The following is a 24,519-nucleotide window of genomic DNA, read 5'->3' as shown; positions in this document are numbered from 1 at the left end:
CAGTTAGACCGATTGTGGAATGCAGGGTAGGAGTGAGCCCAGAAGAAGGCATTGTCTTGAGGATCAAACGGTACACTCAGGATTTCTGGAGTCAGCAGAAGTAGGCTCACCTAGGTTATCAGGCCCATCTGAAAAGTACAAAGTCAGAGTACAGAAAGTAAAGATATAAACAGATGTCACTTAGTTTTGGTCATGGTATCACCTCTTGAGTGTGATGTACCCACGAATCAATTTCTGGCACTTTGACAGCTGTGGGAGAAGAAAGAATAACCTGGTAAGGGCCTTCCCAGAGGGGCTCGAGGGATGGGCCTCCAGATCCCAATGTTTTTATGAGGACCTCAGTTTTTGGCTCAAATAGAGGCTTGTTTGACTCAGAGGTGGGGTCAGGAGTTGTCTCCCAGAGTTCTGTTAATGCCTGTTGAAAAGCTGAGAGCTGAGTTACATAACTAGTTAATACCAAGGCTTTAGGGTCTATAACAATGTCTGTGCGTAAGAAAGGCCTTTCATAAATATATTTAAAGGGGGACAGTCCCTCTTTTTTAGGGACAGTTCGAGCCCTCATTAAAGCTATGGGTAGGACTTTAATCCAATTGTCCTGCGTCTCTTGAGTCAATTTTCGCAAATGTCTTTTGATAATGTCATTACCTTTTTCAACCTTTCCTGAGGATTGGGGTCTCCAGGAACAGTGTAAGTGATATTTTATTCCTAGAGTTTTAGATACCCCCTGAGTTACAGCAGCTTTAAAGGCAGAGCCATTGTCACTCTGAAGGCTCTGTGGCAGCCCAAACCTGGGGATAATTTTATGGATTAAAATCTTTATAACCTCCTTATCCTGTTCCCTATGACAGGGAAAAGCCTCAATCCATCCAGTAAAAGTATCTACCCAAACTTGTAAGCAAGAATATCCATTGGCTTTTGGCATATGAGTAAAATCAATTTCCCAGTCCTCTCCAGGATACTTCCCACTTCGTTGTAATCCAGATTTTGCTAGCTTTTCAGTCTTTGGGTTATTTTTCTGACAAACCTTACACCTTTTGATAATATTTTTTTAAGTTTTTATTACATTTTTACCTTCAAACAAATGAGAAGCCATTTAGTAAGTACTCTCTGCACCCAAATGAACACTCTGATGTGAATCCTTAAGAATTTTCTACTGAGCATTTTCAGGAATTATTAATCGTCCATCCTCGGACTGTAACCATTCTTTATCAGTAATCTTTGTTCCTCTTTTTTCGTATCTTTCTAATTCTTCCTCAGTATGTTGTGGTTTTTTCTGTTCTACAGGACCTGTCCAGATCAAAGGTGTCTGCAGTGAAGGGGTCTCATAAAGTGTCGCTTTTCTGGCTTGACCGTCAGCCAACTGATTACCTTTGGCTACTTTACTCCCATCCCTGTTGTGCCCTTTTCAATGCATAACAGCTACTTCTTTAGGACAATATATAGCAGTTAAAAGTCTCTTGATCTCTCTGAAATGCTTAATAGGTTTTCCTGTTGCTGTTTTAAACTGTCTTTCTTTCCATATTGCAGCATGAACATGTAAAGTCAAATAAGCATACTTAGAATCTGTGTAGATTTTACCCGCTGCCCTTTGCTTAACTCTAGAGCTCTGGTCAGAGCCACAAGCTCCACTAACTGAGCACTGGTTTCCTGGGGGAGAGATTTTGTTTCCAAAACCTGTTCAACAGTCACCATGGCGTAACCTGCTTTACGCTTTCCATCCCGAACAAAAGAACTGCCATCTGTAAATATTTCCATGTCAGGATTTTCTAATGGTGTATCCATTAGATCCTCCCGAGCTGCATAGTTAGGAATTGGGAACAATTGTGATCGGGTGTTTCATTTTCCTTTTCAGGAAGGAAAGTGGCAGGATTTAAATTTCCACAAACTCTGAGCTTAGTTACAGGTCCTTCTAACAAGAATGACTGATATTTAGGAAGCCTACTGTCTGTCATCCAAATATTAACCTTAGTATTTAAGATTCCACTCACATCATGGGAAGTCAGTACAGTAAGTTTTTGTCCATTAATTATTTTTAAAGCTTCAGGTGTTAATAAAGCTGCTGCCCCAATTACTCTTAGGCAGTGGGGCCACCCACATGAAATTACATCTAATTTTCTGCTTAGATAAGCAATAGGTTGCTGGTGAGGCCCTCAGGGTTTGTGTCAAAACTCCCAAGGCCATACCTTTTCTTTCAGTGACAAACAAATTAAATTCTGACCCTGTGGGCAAGCTCAGAGCTGGAGCTTGCAGGAAAGCAGTCTGAAGAACCTTAAAAGCCTTTTGAGTTTCTGGAGACCAAACCAATTTGTCAGTTTGGGCCTGTTGAGTTTCAGCTATAAGTTTCTATAAAGACCAGGCAAGTTCTCCATAACCCGGAATCCAAATGCAACAGTAACCTGTGATTCCCCAAAATCCTCTCAATTGTCTTAAAGTCATAGGTAGGGGGTGATTTAGTATAGGTTTAATTCTCTCAGGGCCTATGGCCCTAGTCCCTTCTGATAAGATTAGGCCGGTCTATCAAACCGATTGTTGACACAGCTGAGCCTTTTCTCTTGATGCCTTGTAACCACAGCCTGCCAGAAAGTTTAAGAAATCTTCTGAGGCTCCCAAACAAGCTTCCTCTGTCTCAGCACAGAGCAAAATATCATCTACATATTTTTAACACCACCGCTTTAGAGCTATTAAAGTTTTGTAGATCCAGTGACAAACTTTGTCCAAATAAGTGAGGACAGTCACGAAATCCCTGGGGCAAAACTGTCCAGATTGACTGAGAAGCTGGATGCATAGGGTCTTCAAAGGCAAATAGAAATTGACTTTCTTTCACCAAAGGCACTGAATAGAAGGCATCTTTCAAATCAATTACTGAGAAATATTTGGCTCCTTCAGGAATTTCAGACAATAGAGTATAAGGATTAGGCACCACAGGGTGTAAAGGAACTACAGCCTCATTTATTATACGTAAATCTTGAACTAGTCTCCATTTACCATTTGATTTCTTTATACCCTAAATAGGAGTGTTGCAAGGACTGTTACAGGGAATTAGTAGTCCCTGCTCCTTTAAATTTTTGATGATGGATTTTAACCCTTCCTTAACCTCAGGTTTCAGTGGATACTGCTTCTTATGTGGAAATAAGTGAGGGTCTTTGAGTTTGACAACTACAGGAATAGCATTTTGTGCTTGACCCACAGATTTTCCATCAGCCCATATTCTAGGATTTATATTTTGTTCAGCTAAAGGGAGAGAAACGGAGGGCTCCATATTCATGAAAACAGAGACATGGACCTTGCTCAGTATATCCCTCCCCAAAAGGGTGAGGGAGATTCTGGCACGATCAGAAACTCGTGTGAAAATAGCACAGAATCCCAGTTGCAAGATAAAGAATAACTGAAATAATACCTTTTGGCTCATCCAGACAGTCCCATTACGGAAGCGGATCGGGAAGAAAGTGGGCCAGGGGCTTCAGTAAGCACACAGTAAGTTGCCCCAATATCTAAAAGGAAATCGACGGATTGGACCCCCACAATTAGTAATACCTGGGGTTCCTCAGGTGTCATTAGGACAGGAGCTTGTGTGGGGACCCCAGGGCACCTTCAGTCCTGATTGTCTTGAGAGTCCGACTCCGGAGACCTATGCCTCTGGGGGCAGTCTCTCTTCCAATGTGGTCCTTTGCAGACCGGACATGGAGCCGGGGGCAGCTTAGATGCCTGAGGGCAATCCCGCTTGAGGTGCCTCTCCTTTCCACAGTAATAGCAAGCCCATCCCTTTTCACCTAGGTCCCTCTGGGCATCTTTCTCAGGCTGTTAAAGAAAGTTTTTCTTAGCCATTGCAAAGGCTTCCACCTTTTCCTTTGTCTTTTTTTGCCTTTCTTTCTTTTCCTCATATTCCCTACCATGATAGACTGTCTGAGCCAGTTGTAACAGAGTATCTAAAGACTGATTTGGTCCATACGCCCATTTTAATAGCTTACGGTGGATATCTGGAGCCGACTGAGTGAGAAATCTTTTAAGATCACTTTTTCTTGTTCTTTACAGAACCAGTCTAATTGTAAAACAGTATTATACTTAAGAGACCCTCCAACTGGCCACCATTCGTCGTCCTCCAATGGATACCGTGGCCATGCAGTATCACATTGGAAGACCAGGTGTGTCTTCTTTAAGCCTTGGGGATCAAATCTATCCCAGTTTTTCAGGATACAGTTCAAAGGAGTGGGGCCGGAATTGTTAGCTCCCATCTGTAAGAGAGAAAAAAAGCGATCAGCACCATTTTTCTACCAGAGGCGTCCCTCCCTGCTCTAGATGGGGGTGTAGACAGACTTTACACCAAAAGCTTTTCCTTCCTGGTTGGACTTAGTCTGTCCCTTACTGACGCAGGCGCCGTCCTCGTCCCTCCTGGTTCTACCACCGAGATGGGGTGAGGATGTACCAGGGGTAGACCTGATAGCATCTCTACCTGACGTCCAGCTCTTCACCCTTAACCTTGCTTGCCTCTGATGTTACCCGGGGTGAATCAGAGTAACCTTCCGGAATGCCTCCCAAGCTAAGACTGCTGGGGGAAACAGTCATCACCTGAGTGCCTATGCACAACCCTGAGTATATTCCTGACCACAATAAGACCGATATGAACATAAAGCTGAGATGTTCTTTCCAAGCATCACCACACCAGTATAAGAGCCTCCTCTGGTCCACTAAGAGCCAGTGTTACCAAAGGGAAAAAACCCATTGTAGTCCCAATCTGAGTAACCTTTAACCTCTGAGATGTTTTTGGAGCTAGAGATCCACCTAGTTTCTGAACTTCCAATTCTTAGTGAGGCTAGGCACTTTCTTGATTACCAATCCAAGTTTGGGACCTAAGCCACAGTACACAGTAACGGTATAGATCACAAGTCCCTTGAAAGTCTATGATCCGATAGATTAGGTTAGTACTTCTAATTCCCAAGGAGTTATGAAATGGTCAAAGAGACCAAAAAGATTGACCGAGAAAGGAGAGTTCGGTCCACACGCTTTGCCCATTTCTGGTCGGTTCCCGAAGGAGACATTGGGTGCCTCTTGGGATTGACAGGTTTCTGCCGTAAGCCGTATGAGATCACCGTGGAACCGCAGAGCAGGGCTCCTCACTTGCTTCACGCAGGGCATGTCATTCATTCTCACAAGCACACCGTAGCGTTAGTAAAGCACACCAGGTGTTCGCTAAGAGAACAAAGAACTAAAGCTCCAAGCATCCTTACCTTGTCCTGAAGGATCCCGGATGAGCCCCCAAGATGAAAGGTTGTTGTTGAATCACGCAAAGATGCCGGGATTCTTGGCCCCTGGAGGAGAAGAATTCAATCCGGGGCCAGAGATGAGGCTTGATCACTCAGAGCTTTTGTGTAATAAAGTTTTATTAAAGTATAAAGGAGATAGAGAAAGCTTCTGATATAGGCATCAGAAGGGGGCAGAAAGAGTACCCCTCTGCTAGTCTTCAGCTGGATGTTATATAGTCACTAGCAGTCTGTTAATGAAAGAAAGGAATGTCTTAAAACTCAGAATGGCACCAGGCCCCTCACCCATAACATGCATTTTGGGATAATCTTGGCACCAACTGGTTCATCCTGGGCCATAGAATGATTAACTTGAATCTTGAAGAAGGGCCGATCACCATACAAATAGTTTTGTTTACATAGATTAGGGGAACAATATCTGAGTATAACATACTAGTTTGTCAAGTAGGTTCTGAGCCAAGAGGCTGAACCGACTTGAAGACAGAGTTTGGGGTAAATGCATAGTACATTAGCATAGCTTAAGACAAACATTTCCATAAGGAAAAGGCATTGGTTAACTTCAGGTGAAACCAGGTGTCATTATGGCAACACAGTATTTTAAGAGAAACCTCTTTTTAAATTTGAATAGAGAAGGAAAAAATAATCGCTAGTTTGCTTCCTCCTGCCGCTTAAGAGAGAGAAAAATGTCTGACACTTGCAGGCTATTTTCTCCGTTTGGAGACCCCTGGCCTTCCTGCCTGTTACCCTCTCAGGGGCCTCATGGAATGAGTTGATAAGTCACTAGTCCAGCCAAGAAAAATCGATTATTTGACCAAAGCTCTCCATTTCTCCTTTCATTTCCTCTAAAAGTATCTAATCATTAAGAAGATGGAAATAAATAGGCTAAATCATCTCTGAGTTAATCAGACATCTTGAATAATATTTTATCTTTAGAAACTGAATTCTTCATTTTAAAAATGACTAAACATAAGCATTAAAAAACGCAGTCTGGAATTCTCAAGAAAGGGCAAGACAGATGTTTAGTGGGAAAAGATGTTCCTATGTCTCCTAATTGGGAAAGGATACACATGGCCAAACAGAGCCCTCATTCCTGTGGAGCAACTGTCTTGAGTTGAAAAGAAGGCAGTTTGACAGAACTAATTGTTACTAATAAAAAATTATTGAAGAGCCTTATTACTCTTCTAGAAGGATTTGCATTTTTAAAAGAAGAAATGTTTTAAATCAAGTGTAAGACAATGTTAAAGTGAGACTTTCTCTCAAATTTCAGCAGAGGCCCCAAGTTGAAGATAAATGTACACTAGACTAATAGCAAGAATAAATAACAGCTAAGGTAGGAAACTTCTTAGAACTGCCTGAAACTGAAAGAGGAGAGTAGAGTTTTAGTAGAGTAGAATAGAGTGGAGACTGAAAGAGGATGTAGTGTTTTACTATTCTATCTCTAGGTCATAAAAAGGCTCTTGAGAAAGCATTGCCTTGCAAAATGGGTTTATTCAGGAATAGCAAAATCTGCGATTTAAAACAGGCAATCAATGGCAAAAGACAAGTCCAGAGAACAAAAGAGAAGAATCTCTTTTATAGAGGAGAAGGGAGAGATGAAGGTGAAAGAGGAATGAAGAAGCTGGCTTAATACTCAGAACATTCAAGAAACTAAGATCATGGCATTCAGTCCCGTCACTTCATGGCAAATAGATGGGGAAACAATGGCAACTATGACAGACATTATTTCCTTGAGCTCCAAAATCACTGCGGACAGCAACTGCAGCCATGAAATTAAAAGACACTTGCTCCTTGGAAGAAAAGCTATGACAAACCTAGGCAGCGTTATTAAAAAGCAGAGACATTACTTTGTTGACAAAGGTCCCTATAGTCAAAGATACGGTTTTTCCAGTAGTCGTGTACTGATGTGAGAGTTAAGACCATAAAGAAGGTTGAGTGCTGAAGAATTGATGCTTTTGAACTGTGGTGTTGGAGAAGACTCTTGAGAGTCCCTTGGACTGCAAGGAGATCAAATTCTAAAGGAAATCAATTCTAAAGGAAATCAACCCTGAATATTCATTGGAAGGACTGATGCTGAAGCTCCTATACTTTGACCACCTGATGAGAAGAGCAGGTTCATTGGAAAAGACTCTTTTGCTGGGAAAGATTGAAGGCTGGAGGAGCAGGGGAGGACAGAGGTCAAGATGGTTGGATGGCATCACCGACTCAATGGACATGAGTTTGAGCAAACCCTGGGAGATGGTGAAGGACGGTGCAGCCTGACATGCTGCAGTCCGTGAGGCCGCAGAGTCAGACACGACTGAGCGACTGAACAACAAAGGGGGAGCTGGGCATGGCTTGTAATAAAGAGTCCTTTGGAGGGAACCTGGATTTGGAAGTAGAGGCTTCCTATTAGCTGGGTTGCTTCCAGACTGGGAGGACGGTTTCCTTCCTTGTAGGCAGTGAGGTTGTGCCCTTCTTCCTGCTGGGTCTCCAATCAAGGGAGAGTGGTGCCCAGCACTATCCCTTCTGGCTTCCCAAGTCTATCTTAAGTGAGGTTTCTGCGTGTTGATTTTCACACTTCTCACGCTGAGACTGGCCTGCAACCTCCCGCACCGGACAGGCCCCACACTCTATCATCTAGACTCTGCTCCTGCAGGAGGCTCCACCAAAGCCGTCCATCTAGGCGCCATTTGCCCTTCAGGCGGCTTCTCCCAGAGTTCTCGGCCTCTGGACCTAATGCTGGAAGTGCGGGCTCGGCCTAGTTGGATGGGGCAGGGCTCGCAGAGGAGCTGGTTGTGGGCTTTGGGGTGGGGTGGGGCGGGGCGCCGGGACGGGGGCGGGGCGGGGCAAGGCTGGGGCTGGCTCCGGAGGGGAGGGGCGGGGCTTTGCGCTCTTTGACCTGAGTCTTCACTGACCAGGTTTTGCCTGGGAGGTTGGGTTGGCTGGAGCGTCCCTTAAATCTGGAGTCTTTTTAAAAGGTAAATGTACCCTTAGAATGTTGCGATGTTGGGGGAGACTGGATCGAGCTCTGCCGCATAGACATGACTGACCTTGGACTTCACATGGGGCAGGTGGGCAGCATTAGTCTCCTAAGACCCTTCTGGGCCCCCAGGGCACAATCCTGAAGAATTTATTAAGGAAACTCCAGTGTTGTTATTTTTACCTCCCTTGTTCCAGAGAAGACTTAAGGTGGCTTCAGAGATTCTCAAGGTCATTTTGGACAGGTATGTACTTTTTTTCTAAACTCTAGGCAGTTGGCAGATTAAGCTTTAAATGAATAAGATTCAGGTACCCACATCAGATTTTACAGTTTATTCCCTATATTAGTCAAATTTTAATTTTTTAATCTTGCCTTTCTTTTCTCTGATATTTAGCAAGCCCTGACAAACCATTTCTTAGGAGGGAAGCAACCGTTTTTTGCTGAGACACATTGTGACAGTGTTGGTTTAAAGTTGCATTCGATTTGTTGGTAACCTGGTGACTGGAGAAACCTCACACCAAGGGTGTAAACAGTGCAGTTTTCATTAAGTGAAATGAAATGGCAAACACACACTCAAGGATATGCCTTTTGGTATATCCTAATCTTCAGGTCCCTTTATCTAATCATGCATGAATAGATGATTTGCAGCAAATCTAGAATATCAGCATAAGGATGATTTTAAAAAGCAGAGGGGCTAAACATGGCATCCCCTACTCTTTGTTACAGAGATCTTTTTTTTTTTTTTTCCCCAGTCTGTTTTTCTGAGCCTCTTTGGAGCAGAATCAGGGCTCTGTAGAGGACAGAGAACAAACAATTGTGATTTCATCCCCATGGAAAAGGCAGAGAGCTGCTCCATAGGTGAGACTGTGGTAGCCACGCGTTCCGGGAAACAAACTCAGAAGGACAATGCAGATAGTGGTGTGCAGTTTATTACACTGGCAGGCCCAAGGCAGAGTCTCCTCTTAACCAACGACCCTGACCAGTTTTTGTGAAAACCTTATATACCCTAAGTGTATTTGATCAAACCCACCTCCCCAAATTCCTTGAAACTAGTCTGGACAAGGTAAAAGAGAGAGATGATCAAAGTTAACCCATGATTCTTGTGTCATAAGTCTAGGTAGTTAAACAGTGGACATTTATCAATAGGCCTGTGGTCATATCCCGATAAACATAATGGAATTTACGACTTTGTTCTGTTACAGAGATAATTAGCATATTCTTTTATGCAACAGAGAGTCCAAGTACAAGTCCTGAGGCTCTTTTATCTGAGGGGATCTGGTTTTCCATTGGTATTCCATTTCTATAGACCCCGGGCACAAAGTTCAGAGTCCATTGGGAGGGTGACCATGTGTGTAGCCTAATGTTTGCAGTGTGGCGTAAGATGGAGTCCAGCTCTGTCTGTTTCCTCCTTCAAGATGAGGATAGACTTTGAAAGGAACTAGAGAGAGGATCCGGAGAAGGCAATGGCACCCCACTCCAGTACTCTTGCCTGGAAAATCCCATGGACGGTGGAGCCTGGTAGGCTGCAGTCCATGGGGTCGCTAAGAGTCAGACACGACTGAAGTGACTTAGCAGCAGCAGCAGAGAGATGATCAGAGGACAGAGTGGCAGGGAGAGAAGACAAGTCAGTGGGTGCCAGTTTGAAGCAAGTCTTGGCATGTTGGAGATGTGAGGATGATGGGAGGGTATTGGACTCGTCTTTCAAATACTGCAAGGAAGCTTCGTGAGGAAATAGAGTTTTAAGAAAATTTTTAAAAATTTTACTGTGCTATATGAATTCAGTCTCTCTTTTTGGTGTAAGTTTGTTTCTAGACACTTAGCTAGATGTCTAAATTGTTCTTCAGATTTGAACATTAGTAACCCCCTTCACTGAAGGCTTGCCCTTGGTCCTGCAGGCTCTGAATGCTCTCTTTCATTATCTGGGCCAGATAATGTTTGCAGAATACCAGGTGCAAGGCTGTGTGTTCCCCTCACTCTGCGTTGGAGGAGAGCAAGTTTTAGAGAGAATCACAGTTAGGCGAGTGGCCTGAACCAGCACCTGTGGTCCGCTTTTTGTCCTCCTTCCTGCCCGCACCCCATCTTCGTTTCTTTCTCTCTGTTCCCAAAACTAAAAATATTTTTTTGGTTGCAGTTGGTTTTTATTTTCATTTTTGGTTTTAAGTTATAAAGCTCTCTCTTACTCCCCTCCCCCTTCCTGGCCCCACCCTTGCCCCTTCTGTGACCTGAAGTCCTCTCACCTGGGTCACCTGGTGCTCCCTGCCCCGCCCTGCTCTGGGCTCAGAGTTCAGCTGGGCAGCCACGGTGACTGGCCAGGGATCTACATGCCTTTCTCTGCACCTCCCTCATGAGTGCCATGCACGTGTCCATCTTACTTTTCCTTGAAAGAAGAGGTTGGAAGTTCATTCTACTTTATTTTTCTTTCTGGATCTCAATTTTAAAGAGGCTTTAAAAGAAGAAAATCCTGAGTTTAAAGCCTTGGGTCTGTGGAAGGCAATTTCAGCAAAGTTAATACAAAGTCTTTTATTTTTTAATTGAGCAATCATTTTGCAAGGAGAAAACTAATTTTAAATCCGTGTTAGCAGTTCAAATTAAACAGTGCAAGGAGCATGCACATAGCAGTTAGAAAATATACATGTCTGAACTATCATTCTCTTAAAACAAAGCTGTAAAATTTTTTATTTTTCCAAATTTCACCCATGGGTTTATCTTTTGACTTGGATAAAATGTGGGTGCCTAACAATACACCTTCTTTGTGGTGAGTTCCTTTATTGTCAGAATGTCCTAACCAACCATCGTGTCAATACTGGGCATCCAAGGATGCCTGCTAGAGGCAAGTCCACTTACCTCCCTGTGTGCAGAAATTAGCGGAGGAGAATGAGATGTGATCTCAGGGCGCAGCTGTAAAATACACCTGCTGATATCATGTCAGTTTCACCAAGAACCCAGGAAGCCTGGGAGCCCTTCGATCAGCCGCAGAGCGGTGCTGGAGCCAATGTTCTCTCTTTCAATCCTGCCCGCCCCTCTGAGCACCAGGGTCAGCAGCAGGTAGGATCCATGCTCCCTTCTAGGAAAGCAGTTAATGGGGATCCCACTTCCTGTCTCATGCTCCTTGGCTAGATGCCTGACTGTGAGTGGAGATGGTTAGAGGCTGGTGCTGGTGAAAGGAGTTATGGAGCAAGGGACAGAGCCCAGGGACGGGGTGAGCTCCTGAATCTGCCCAATGCTTCCACCCCCCACTACTGCCATCTCCCCCCACTTCGACTCTCATCTCCTCTTCACCTTTGGAGAGGCTACAAGTCACGTGGATGGTCTTGGATTTTCACTATGTACACCCACTGACAGTAATGGCATGATGGATGTGTGTCATTGCTCCATAACCAACTTGAAGCAGGCAGGAATTGAGCCTGCTCTCTGTAAAACTAAAGTCTTATCCTGAATGAAGCTCTTTTAATCTTTTACTCAAAGTCCAAGAAGTAACACAAGTTTTTTTTGTTTTTTGTTTTTTTTTAACTCTTTCGCTGTTTATTTATTTTGCTTTTTATTTTGTTCTGAAATACATAATGGAAAAGAAGAAGGCAAGACTACACAGACATGCTACTGGCATACTGCAATGAACCACAGGTTAAAATGAAACTCTTACACATTTCTTAGACACAGCTTGACTTGTATATTTTAAGACTCCTTCAGTTGGAGAAAGAAATTCTATCATTGGAGTTGACAGAGACATTTGTAGAACAGCAGTGAGAAACAGTTGTTTCTAGGCAATTATTTTATGAAGGGAAAAAAGAAATAATTAAGTCCAAGTTGGAACCTACTTATTTGGTTTAGCATTTCATAGCCATATCTAATGGAGAAGGCCCCCAAGAAGTTGTTTTTTTAGCCAACTATGCTCTGAACTTTGAACACATTTTAAACATTTTTAGCCAAGTTTGTGACCCGAAGATAAAATGCACTCATTAGCCTCAACTCTTGAAAGCAGCTGGTTTTCTTTTTGGAAGAAAGCTATAAAATGTTTCAAAAAAAATCTTATTTTAAATTAGGAACAAGGAACATAAAAAATTATTTAATTCGTTTGACAGACAATAACAAATATCTTTTACTTTCACAGTAAAAAAAAAATCAGTTACTGCAGCTGCTACGGCCAAAGGGCAGAAATAAAGACCCATGTCCAATAGGAGGAACGTGGGTCTGATGAGGTGTTGGTACCTTCAGAGTCCTGGTCTGTTCTGGTTCATACTTTACAGGAATTCATCCAGGAAATAATTCCAGTCTTATGGTTCAGAAAATCTAAAGAATAGTAGAAGAGCATAGAGGTTGTTCTCGTGAAAACTCTCTGCTCTGACAGCAGAAATTATATCTGTCTTTCTGCAGGCCATGGGTGATCAGGACCTACCTGGAGTTCTGGTGTCTGATCTTGAAGGACCACATGGTATATGTGAAGATCATGCTGAAGACCTGAAGAGACACTTTAATCTCATTACCATGCAAGACTTTTTGGAAAATAAAGCACAGCTGGGTCCCCAGATCCAAGCTGTGTACATCTGGTGTGGAAGGCCGGCTGTCAGCCAGGAGCTCCTGCACAGCCTGCCCTCCTTGAAGATCGTGGCCAGCGCAGGGGCAGGGCTGGACCACCTGGACCTGGGGCTCATGGCCAGCTTTGGTGTGAAGGTGGCCAACACACCACATGCTGTCTCCAGCCCCACAGCAGACCTGGGGATGGCCTTGCTGCTTGCTGCAGCTCGGAGAGTCGTGGAAGGTAAACAGCCAGGAGATGTTGGTTTTCCAGATTAGATGACAGATGTTTAATATCACACCTGATAAAGCCCTGGTCTCTTCACACTGTGTCCAGGACTTTGTGGCCCTGGGGCGGGAGCCAGTCTTGGTTGCTACAGCCTACTCAGGGCCGGGCTCAGCACCTGCACACATGCAGTCCACATGGTCTGTCTGAACACTGTCTTTTCCTCCACCACCTTCTACTCACTGTGCCATGGGGGTACCTGTACATGTGAGGTAATTTCAGCACCACTAGGGAAATGCCCTGGGGTGGTCCATTGGCCAGTCAGCCTGCTACCCTGGGGTGAAGGCCCACACATGAGTAGGTGAGACGCCACCTCTCCACACACTGGACATCACTGGGAGTGTTCTGGGAAGGACAGCGCAGCATTCAGCACTTGGCCGTCATCCTGGTGAAGCTCTGGGGTGAAGCGGCTTGAGGAGAGGAGGCAAGAACCAGGCTGGTTCTCTTCTGATTGCTGGTTCACACGTGCACACTCACACATACATACACACTTGCATATGCACATAAGCCATATATAAACACATATGCCGTCACATACACATACATGTAGTCACAAACGTACAGACACAAACACCAGAACCAACAAATTTTAACCACAAGTCCTCCCTTAATGTGAAAGAAGTTGCTCGTTTAAAGCATTAGGCCAGGAGGCTCAGGTTTGTGATGAGGAAACTGCTGTCCGATCCATCCTTCTTCCTGCAGAAACATTTTGCTGTTGTATAGACATGCCTGAGCACCCAGGGTCCACCTCGGGCTTCCTTCAACCTCATCTTTCAGTCAGGAGGTCCCTTGAGGGTTGTGGGGATTCTGTGTGTGGTGCTGTCCACACTGCCCACTCTGCACCTTGTTTATTTCAGGTCATCAGTTGGCTGTTTCACCACATACAGAGACCTTTCCTACAGACTATATGGGTCAACAGGTGACTGGGGCCACTCTGGGAATTATCGGCATGGGCAGCATTGGCTATAAGATTGCTCAAAGGGCCAGAGCATTTGAAATGAAGATTGTCTATCACAATAGGAAACGCAGGTAAAATTCAGAAAATGGACTTGAAATTAACTGAGCAGAACTTACATCATCACTGACTTCAGTATGGCTTCAATATATTATTTCTTCACTTTTTATTAGATTCCCTTATTCTGTCTCCAAAAATCAGGGTTGATGATCAAAGAATGGATTGTAGCATTTTTATGATTCCCTAAAAATGTGGCAGGTAAGCTTCTCTTCATGGAAGAAATTTCACCAGAGGAAAGAGATTTTGGCTCACCTACAGTTACGTGCTTTTTTCATTTGTAAACTGATTCTTTCTGACCATGGGAGATGCTGCCCACACTTTAATACACATAACCCAAGGGCACAGGGCTTCCCCCAGCAGTGCTCGGTCTGAAACCATCCTCCTCATACTCCACGAGCAGCATCTGGCCCAGCGCCCGGTCTTTTGATTCTGTCTCAGACCTGCCTGTTTGCTCTCACTTCACTGATGCCTCCTGCCTACGCCCTGGCTTTTCTCACCGGCATTCCACTCCCCCAAGGGGCTGCGCTCTGTTCTTGAACGTCAGCCCATTTGCAGACCAGCCGGAGAAGGGCGGTGTTCAGAGCCTTTCAGTGGCTTCTGTTCCCTGGAATAGCTTTCTACTCACAGAGGCAGGGTGACCTGGGAGACCTTCCATTAGGACCGCCCTCTTCAGTCGATGTGGACACAGTGGACAGTGGTGAGGCTTCAGTAGCTGTCACAGCTCCCAGTGTGGTAAGGGCTGATGCAGAGACCAGGGCTCTTCGGGACAGGCATGTGATACGAGCAGGGCCTTCATAGTGGCTGGGCATGCTGGCTGTTCCTTTCCTCCAGGCAGTCCCCTGGCCAAGATGTGTAGAAAGAATCCATACAGCTTTGTATTGCTTATTTGTAGGGCAGGAGTGGCTACCAAGGATGCTGAGACCTGGAGCTTGGCATTTTTGTTGAGTAATCAGCTGCCTGGGGTGGGCCAAGCAGGAGCTAGGATTGAACCCCAAACAGCACATAAGCTGCCTGCACCAGAACCTTGGGTCCTTGCTCTCTGTTGAACACATGGCACTCCCGACCCTCTCCCATTTTGTTGTTTTTTTCTGGAGTTTCTGACGTGTTTGCCCATATCCAGCAGTGTCTCATGTCACTGAAAGCATGTCTGACACCATCGGCTGTGCCAGCCTCTGGGGGCTCAGGGCTGAGTGAGAGGAAGTTCCTGTCCACAAGAGGCTTGCAGTCTGGTGTGAAATGCCACAGACACAGGGCTCAGAGCACCCAGAGGCACAGGTTTCCACGGGTAAGCCCTGAGCTCAGGGTCTAGCCACCTCTGAACCCACATGGGGTCTGGCCCCATGGGGGACATACTGAGTCTGCAGCCCTCTCAGAAACTCCTTCCTGGGGCAAATGGATGAATTTCTAAGCAGAGAACATGGTCTTCTCCCTTGTTCCCTTCATAGAAAATTGGAGGAGGAGGAAGCTGTTGGGGCCATTTACTGTGAGAGGCTGGATGACCTCCTTCAGTGGTCAGACTTTGTGATGTTGGCTGTGAGCCTGACGCCACAGACCCAGGGCCTGATCGGGAAGCGGGAGCTGAGGTTAATGAAGCCCACCGCCATCCTCGTCAACATTGGCAGAGGTACCCGCTCCAGCTGTATGTGGGCTGGAGGGCTGTGCAGAAGGACCCCCAGCCCTGGCCACTCTTTCAGCATTTCCAGTCAACCTTTTCCCTGAATGGTTTGAAAAATCCACTAGACTTGTGGGTGGTGCGTTAAAGGGATTATACTTTATATTTAGAGGTATTTTTGATTTTTATCTTCACATCATTTTGAGCCTCAAATTAGTAACATAAAGAATGAGAATGCTGAACCTCTGTGGGAATTTCATATCGCAGTGTGGGCATCTCCTTGGGAGGGCCATCACAATTTGACTTTCCACGTGTTATCAAGCAAAAGTTAGGGGCATGAATTTTCTGAGCCTCACTTAGTTTGGTTATTTGACATTTGCGTAGAGCTTTGTGTGTCTGTGTACAGGGAGCCATAGGTCCTGTGTTGTAACTAAGTTCTCTGGAGCATTTGTAAAGGAGAAAACTGGGTCCTCAATGCTGGGGACGTGAGCACGTGTGAGGATTGGTGCTGGCATCACACTTGCCGGCGACTTGCCTTTGGGGTTGGGGGCCAGAGGACGTGTGAGACCTGGCACTACCAGCAGCTACCTGGATCTCTCATCTTTAAACCCAGATAATAGTGCTTGCCATGAAATCCCACAGGGCCAAGCTAGTGTGCTTGAAGGTCTCGAAAATTCATACCCTGTCGACAAGCAGGAACGACCAGTGCATTATGTGCTTTTGGTGATGTCAGAGGTTGGAGACAAAGATTCTAGAAAACCAAACACCCCAGGAAGGGCCTGGAGCTAGGTGTCTCCACCAGCAGCATGTGCAGGCTGGGTGCTGTCTTGACCAGTGGGGCAGCTCAGCCCACCAGTGGGAAGGGGACTTCTCTGCTTGAGGGAAAGGGCCTTCTCAGCTGCTGTTCAAGCAGGCCCTGCTATTTCATGTTTGAAATGCAGTTATGGTTCATGTTTGTGGCTGCTTGGTTTTTTAGCATGTATATAAAACTATTATCCGGGGGCTGCTTCCTGGAATCCTCTGGTGGTTGGGAGGTGGTGTGGTGAAGTGGAGGGCCCAGGCTCAGGGCCGGACAGACCTGGGCTCAGATCTGGGTGGATGTGTTAGAAGTATATGACTTTGGCTGAGTATGTCACCTATAAAATGAGTATTGTCTTCTGCTGGGTAAGCAGAGTCAGTAAGACAGCGTCTGTGAAGGGCTTAGTGCACTGCCTGGCACATGGCAGGCTCTCAGTGTCTGAGAACAGATTGGCAGAATGAAGTTCACATGCTTTTTGTCAAACTTCTGACAAGATCAAGATGTGTTTCAGTGTAACCAGAGAGCACTGCCTAACTTGGGCCTACAGAGGAGGGATCTCATCCACCCAGGTCTGCTAGTTGATCAAGAAGCCCTGGTGGAAGCCCTTCAGACCGGGCTCATTAAGGCGGCAGCGCTGGATGTGACGTACCCAGAGCCCCTGCCCAGGTAAGGAAGCCAGACAGGATCTGCAGTTCTCTCCCTCTGGGTGGGCGAGGCCTCAGACAGCTGTTGCTTTTGGCTTCTGCGGCCACGTTGAGCTGCCTGTTGCAATCACATAGGGTCTTGGCCTTGGAGCATGCCCCTGGTGACCTGTCCATTTCTGCAGTGGGTCAGGCCTCTGCTTCAGCACCTCCACAGACAGGGCGCTCAGGGCACTGGGGCCCCAGACCCCATAGATGGAGAACGCACAGAATAGTCTTTCTCAGGTTGAGCCAAATAGTCCTTCCTTTACCCGTTATTCTTCGCTTTACAAACCTTCAGATAACCACCACATTCTACCATAGTCTTTCTCTTTTTTTTTTTTTGAGGCTAAATATCTTCATATCCTTTACTTGTAGCCTAAATGATGTCATTTCCAGACACGTTGTCCTTATTATTGCCTTCCAGCCCTTTGAAAATACACTGCTGAGGACTGTACATAGTATTCAGGTTGTGGTCTGACCACTGCAGCGAAGTTATACAGAGGTTGTGTTAGCAGCATGTTTCCTCACAGCCTCACTGCACCTTAACTCATTAAGTGTTTTAGTTAGTTAAAGTTAAAATTGTTATTCTCTCATTATTTTTTTTTAAGTTTGTGTGTGTGGAATTTTACATTTATTTGCATTTACTTTCATTTGCTTGTATGTTTTGACCGTGTGATCCAGCCTAGTGGGACTGGCGTCTTGATTATCTTATTTATTTTGAATCTTGATGCTGTCATTTGTTAAACCAACTATTCCTAACTTTGATTTCCATCCAGTAAGCAAATTGCTGTCAGATGAATGTTTTGACCAAATTTGATATCTAAGTTTATCAAGATTGGCCTTAGAAATTAGACATTTCTGAGAAAAACAATAATTTATTGAGAATAGTTTCTCAAAATGTGGTCTGGAGATCATTTTAAGGGGTCTGTGAAGTCAAAACCATTTTTCTTTTTAAAGGTCTAATTGGCTTCATTTAATAATTCATAATCAGCATTCTGTCTAAAAGGAGACAGAAGTTTCCACATCGGAACTGTTTTCCTGATGCATAAGCAGTTGTTCATTTCCACTCATGTTTTCTCACAAGAACACAGCAGGGTTTCCTCAGAATGTGATGACATCATCACTCAGACAGTTAATGAAGTGTATGACTGTATTACATTGTTTTCGGTTTTAATTTCTAATACAATAAATGTTGATAGGCATAATCCTCATAAACACATGTTCTTTGGGGTTCTCAATTTTTAAGAGTGTAAAGGCCAAGTAAGCAAGCCACTCAGTTCAGTCACTCATTCATGTCTGATTCTTTCCAACCCCCATTGACTGCAGCATGCCAAGCTTCCCTGTCCACCACCAGCTACTTGAGCTTACTCAAACATCAAGTTGGTGATGCCATCCAACCATCTCATCCTCTGTTGTCCCCTTCTCCCACCTTCAGTCTTTCCCAGCATCAGGGTCTTTTCAAATGAGTCAGTTCTTTGCATCAGGTGGCCAAAGTTTTGGAGTTTCAGCTTCAGCATCAGTCCTTCCACTGAATATTCAGGACTGTTTTCCTTTAGGATGGACTGGTTTAATCTCCTTGCAGTCCAAAGGACTCTCAAGAGTCTTCCCCAACACCATAGTTCAAAAGCATCAATTCTTTGGCACTTAGCTTTCTTTATGGTCCAGCTCTCACATCCATACACGACTACTGGAAAAACCACAGCTTTGACTGCTGCTGATAAGTCACTTCAGTCGTGTCCGACTCTGTGCAGCCCCATAGACGGCAGCTCACCAGGCTCCCCCATCCCTGGATTCTCCAGGCAAGAACACTGGAGTGGGGTGCCATTGCCTGCTCCGATGGCTTTGACTAGACAGACCTTTATCGGCAAAGTAATGTCTCTGCTTTTTAATGTGCTGTCTAGGTTAGTCATAGCTTTTCTTTCAAGGAGCAAGTGTCTTTTAGTTTCATGGCTGCAGTCACATCTGCATTGATTTTGGAGCCCAAGAAAATAAAGTCTGTCGCTGTTTCCATTGTTTCCCCACCTGTTTGCCATGAAGTTGTGGGACTGGATGTCATGAGCTTAGTTTTTTGAATGTTGAGCTTTAAGCCAACTTTTTCACTCTTCTCTTTCACTTTCATCAAGAGGCTCTTTAGAAGAGAGCCACTAATCTAGAACAAAAAATAATTTCAATATAAATAAAGAAGCATGAATATTTTAGACAGTGGCCAACTTACTCAAAACTGAGATGTCATGCAATCACCCCTGTTGACTAACCTGCTAAAAAGAGCTTTTTCTCACAAGTCACAGGGCAAATACCAGTGTTATATCCCAAAGCTAAGTTTATCCTAATAGGTGATGTACTTCCAGTGTCCCATGTGAAATCATTTTTTTAAAGCTCTTTTGCCAAGATATTTATCAGATATGTTTGAGTTTTCATCTTTGTTTTTCAGGGAGACATTTTGATGCTGCTCACTGTGAAAAAAAAGTAGGAAATTCGGGGTTATTTAGTCATACTACATAAGTATTCTTTATTTTACAAAGGGATTTACTACAAATTATTTTAAGAAGTTTCATTTGCCAGTAGGGCCATGGGTCCCCAAGACTACCTTCAGCTTTAATGATTGGCTGGAAAGACCTGCAGAACGCAGAAAAGCTTTTATACTCACAGTTAACAGTTTATTACAGTGAAAAGACATAAGTTTAAAATCAGCAAAGGCAGAAAACTTCTAGAGTGGAGTCCAGGAGACCCAGGCTTATCTTCCCAGCAGAGTTGTGTGGACAGTGCTTATACCTCCAGGAGTGATGCATGACAACACACATTAAGTGTTTCCATCCAGGGAAGCTCACTGAGCCTTGTATCTGGGCTCAGTCATGTAGGCATGGAGAACCCACTTGTCTTGACACTGACTTCTTAGACTCCAGCTCCTACAGAGGTCAAACTGACACAGACTGGCCAAGAGCTCTAGGCAAACAAAAATGGGCATTCATCACAAATTAAACCACTAGCAACAACTCTCTGACTTTGTCCAAGACCCCAAGTATCAGACACTCTTACCAGGCAGTAGGCTGAAGGGCTCATAGGTTATCTCCCAGAGGCCAGTCAGAGGCCAGCCTTGTCTTTGGAATGTGCAGGATTCAAGAACTCCAAGCCTGCCTGCTGAGTTAATTCTTTATTACACGGGCCACCCCTGTGGCCTTTCAGTTCAGTTCACTCAGTCGTGTCTGACTCTTTGAGACCCCATGGACTGCAAGGCCCTTGGCCTAGGCTGTCTCACAGCAAAATGATAATTTATTGGAGTATCTACATTTAGTACAGTATTTATATGACAGGTTCAGCAATAGTATTGGTATGACTGCCTAACATTTGAAGGAGTCACTGTGGGACAGGGATAAGATTTAAAGAAATAACTAATCCATTGTTTTTTTGTAATTTTTGATTACTTGTTGCCCTCAACCTCTTCATCTACCACTATTTGTATGTTATGATGAACGCATGTAGCACTATTTAGTATATAAAGTTAGGTGATATTTAGCAAAATCCAGTAATTCCTCAGGCCGGTCATTTCCCATTGATCATCAATGTCAGTATTATCATCTGACTTACTTTCATGAGGTAGTTAATCTTGTCAACAGTGCCAGTGTTACAGCATATTGCTATACACTCATGGTACAATGCAGTTTAATTACATAAGTCAATTGCAGAGATATTTGCTATGCCTTCTCAACACAAATGTTTCTTGCCTATACATTCAGATATTCTTATGGGCAGGTGTTGGGTTCCAAGTCAGTTGGGACAGAGTGTCACCCTGTCTCACACCCTTGTACCTAGACTGTTTTCCATTGTGTGCAGTAGGGCCCACCTGCTTCATAGGGGGAAGACAAGTGTTTTTCAGAATAGTCCTATCCCTGCTAACTGTACCACACAATACAACTTACTTCAATCAGTCTTGGAGGTGAGGGTGGTTGCACTGCATTGGCATAAATTACAGGTGCCCGTAGAGAACTTCCATAGGTTTGGGGGTCCTTAAGATTCCCAAGGGCATGCCCCTTGAGCCTCAGTAGCTATTGGGCCAGGGTCGGGGGGTCGGGGGTTGGAATCACTGCCACATGGCTACTTTGGCCTCTGTCTGTATTAAAATAAAGAGGCTCTGTTGGGCTAGGTGACAGCACTTTTCCAGTCCTGAGTTCTAATATTATCCATCATTCTGCTTGAGTCTGCCTGACCCAGTTCACTAAAACCTTATCTTTCCAGGCTGTCTCCCATTCTTTGCCTTCTTCCTGGAAGAGAGCTCCCTCTAACCTGCTAATCCTAGTTAAGAAATCTTTTCCCTCTGAATGCCATTCCCATTAAAGGTGCACTCATCTTGTCCCATCATGCCTGAATCAGCATGTCTCCCCAAGGCCCTTTCTTATCTTGCGGGTCACGGTCATTTAATCCATCACGCATGTTCTGCAGTTGTGAACTAATGGCGTGGGCGCAGTTAGGATATGTTACTTTACATCCAGAAACGTTGGGTTACCCAAACCAGGGTTAGATGAGCGGTGATCATCTAGAGTACATCTAGGTATCATCTCAGTACACCATGAGGCCTCCCACAGCCTTCCTCATCTCAGAGTGGGGATGTGAGACCAGAATATGAAGTTAAAGAAACCAAATGACTCTGTTTTCCTCCATTAATCTGTATTTCAGAGATCATCCTTTATTGGAGTTGAAGAACGTCATTCTGACACCTCACATTGGAAGTGCAACTCATCAAGCAAGACGACAGATGATGGAAAATTTGGTTGAAAGCATCCTGGCTTCTCTCAGTGGCCTTCCTATTCCTAACGAAGTGCTGCTTAAATGATTTATGTGAGTTAAGAGTTCAGTGGGATGGAAACAGCAGATTAAATGGGAAAGAAACACTTTTGTATACTTTATATTTGAGTCCATTATATAGACTGCATTAATACTTAGATGAAACACTTAAGGACTAGTCATAATACTTATCACCTGTTCAAAGTTTGCTAAATGCTTTCCTCACATGCCCACCTCATCCTCAAGGCAGCTGTAAGAGGGAAGTTCTGTTACCATTCATGATGAAACTGAGCACAGGTAATTACTTGTCCACAGTCCAAAAGTCTGCACTCGGTCTATGGGTTTCCCCGTGAGTTGTGCTGCTTTCAATCTTGATAAATTCTGGTAAATTGATTGGATTACATAGTCTTCCCTGACAGTCTAATCACTATTGCTTTGATCATTAAAAAAAAAGGATAATTGGGCACCTTCTATGTGCCAAGTTCCCACTCAAGGGTTTACTTACTAGTGGGGGAGAAAACCAAGCAGTGCCAGGAAGTCTGTGCTGAGCGCGAGCAAAGGAGTGGGAAGAGAGTGCCTAGAGCGGAATTACCAGGGGTGACCTTGAAGAGGGGTCTGGGGTGAGGATGCCTCCTTTCTGCAGCAGTTTGGAAGCTGTTTTTCTCCTCCACATGGACTGTCGAGCAGGTGTCACGGAAGTGAGCAAACGAATTAGTAGCATAGAGAGGAAGGAACTTGATCCTTCCTAGTTGTGCCAGCAGCGGGAGCTCTGCTCCAGGACGCCGGCTTTTCATTTAAACCACCGAGTGAGGACGGACCTTACTTCCCTGCTCCACATTTGATGTTCTGTAGCAAGGGAGTTGCAACGCCCCCATCTCTGTTAGCTCCGTGCGCGTGCATAAAGTATTCCTTGCTCTGCAGTCTCCTCCTCCGGGTGTTTTGCGCGCTTCTCTAGCAGCAAAGCCCAGCTAACGCGGCACTCGTTGGAAGAGCGGCGGCTTCGTGGCTCGCCCTCAACCAGCACATCCTGAAGTCCCGCCCCGCTCCTCAGGTTGCATCGTGGCGCTCCGCTCCGCACCTTGATATCTGGCCCCACCCACGGGCGCCCCGCCCAGCCTACGGTGCACGGTCCCCTATCAGTCCCGGCCCGACCCACTCCGCTGACTCGTGTCCACACACCCCTGCTCACTCGCAGTCCCGCCCCTCCCCGCACATGCTTCCGCTCGGCCTCCTAAGGGCCCGTCTACTCATCCCGAGACACCGCCGCGCCCTTTCGCCCTGCCCACAGTCTCCCGGCGACTCCCAGCATGCCCAGCACTTGGCCCAGAGCCGCTTCACCGGTTCCCCTAACGAGTCTGCCAGCCTCACGTCGCCTCAAGGCCTCAAGGCCATCGCTCCGCCCTGAGTGGCAACGCTCCACGTCTTCCTTGGCAACGTCGGCCAGCCACGCCCTAGTCTACATCAGTTCAGTTCAGTCGCTCAGTCTCGTCCGATTCTTCGCGACCCCATGAATTGCAGCACGACAGGCCTCCTTGTCCATCACCAACTCCCCGAGTTCACTCAAACTCACGTCCATCGAGTCAGTGATGCCATCCAGCCATCTCATCCCTTCTCCTCCTGCTCCCAATCCCTCCCAGCATCGGTCTTTTCCAATGAGTCAGATCTTCGCATGAGGTGGCCAAAGTTTCAGCTTTAGCATCATTCCCTCCAAAGCAATCCCAGGGCTGATCTCCTTCAGAATGGACTGGTTGGATCTCCTTGCAGTCCAAGGGATTCTCAAGAGTCTTCTCCAACACCACAGTTTAAAAGCATCAATTCTTCGGCGCTCAGCTTTCTTCACAGTCCAACTCTCACATCCATACCTGACTACTGGAAAAACCATAGCCTTGACTAGATGGACCTTTGTTGGCAAAGTAATGTCTCTGCTTTTGAATATGCTATCTACATAGCCCCGCCCTATACATCGCCCCGTCTCGCTTCGCCCCGCCCCACGTCTCCCCGTCAATTTCGCTCCACGACACGTCACAGTTAACGTCACTGCGTCCAGCGTCTCTCGCCAGAGTGTCTCCTTGGTAATGTTGCCCGCCCATACACACGTCTGTCAACGTATCCCATCCCACATGTCGCCCTGCCCCGCGTCGCTCGCCTGAGTGTCTCCTTGGCAACGTCACCCCGCCCATGCCAAATCACGTCAGCGTAGCACCGCCCCACACGTTGCACCGCGTCTCCTTGGCAACGACGTTCCGCCCACGCGCCGTTAACGTAGTTCCGTCCCTACGTCGCCCCGTCCCGTGTCGCTCCGCCCCACGCCTCCTTGGCAACGACGCCCCGCCGACTCCTCGTCAATATAGCCCCGCCTACATTTTTCTCCGCCCCGAGCGCTCCTCTCCCCGTCTCCTTGGCAACGTCACCCCGCCCACACCCACGCCCCTGTCAAAGTATCCTACCCCGCACACCGCACCGTTTAGCGTCGCTCCGGTTTACGTCTCCCTAGTAACGTCACCCTGCCTATGCCGCGCAAGCGTAGCCCTGCCCCACACGTCGCCCCGCCCCGCTTCCCTCCGCTCTACGTCTCCTTGGTAACGTTGCCCCGCCCACGCCTTGGTCTCAGCCCCG

General features: G+C 45.8%; 1 protein-coding gene across 5 annotated transcripts in view; it reads left to right on the top strand.

The window, feature by feature from the left end:
• LOC102283815 (probable 2-ketogluconate reductase) overlaps window positions 1–21,952 on the top strand; it is a 31,535-nt gene extending 9,583 nt beyond the window's left edge. Inside the window, exons 1-7 of one of the 5 annotated variants that reach the window (XM_070361679.1) lie at window positions 8,158–8,215; window positions 8,415–8,461; window positions 12,589–12,973; window positions 13,873–14,044; window positions 15,476–15,654; window positions 17,011–17,107; window positions 21,796–21,952. In XM_070361679.1, coding sequence (XP_070217780.1) covers window positions 12,592–12,973; window positions 13,873–14,044; window positions 15,476–15,654; window positions 17,011–17,107; window positions 21,796–21,952 — 987 coding nt within the window. In that variant the 5' untranslated portion in view covers window positions 8,158–8,215; window positions 8,415–8,461; window positions 12,589–12,591. The other 4 variants (XM_070361680.1, XM_005906840.2, XM_070361681.1 and 1 more) reach the window with 4 other exon arrangements.
• The last annotated feature ends 2,567 nt before the right edge of the window (window positions 21,953–24,519 follow it).

The sequence above is a fragment of the Bos mutus genome, chromosome 24 (assembly GCF_027580195.1).
Source record: "Bos mutus isolate GX-2022 chromosome 24, NWIPB_WYAK_1.1, whole genome shotgun sequence".
Taxonomy (NCBI): domain Eukaryota; kingdom Metazoa; phylum Chordata; class Mammalia; order Artiodactyla; family Bovidae; genus Bos; species Bos mutus.
Note: the sequence above shows the minus strand (reverse complement) of the source record. Positions and strands in the feature narration are given on the sequence as shown.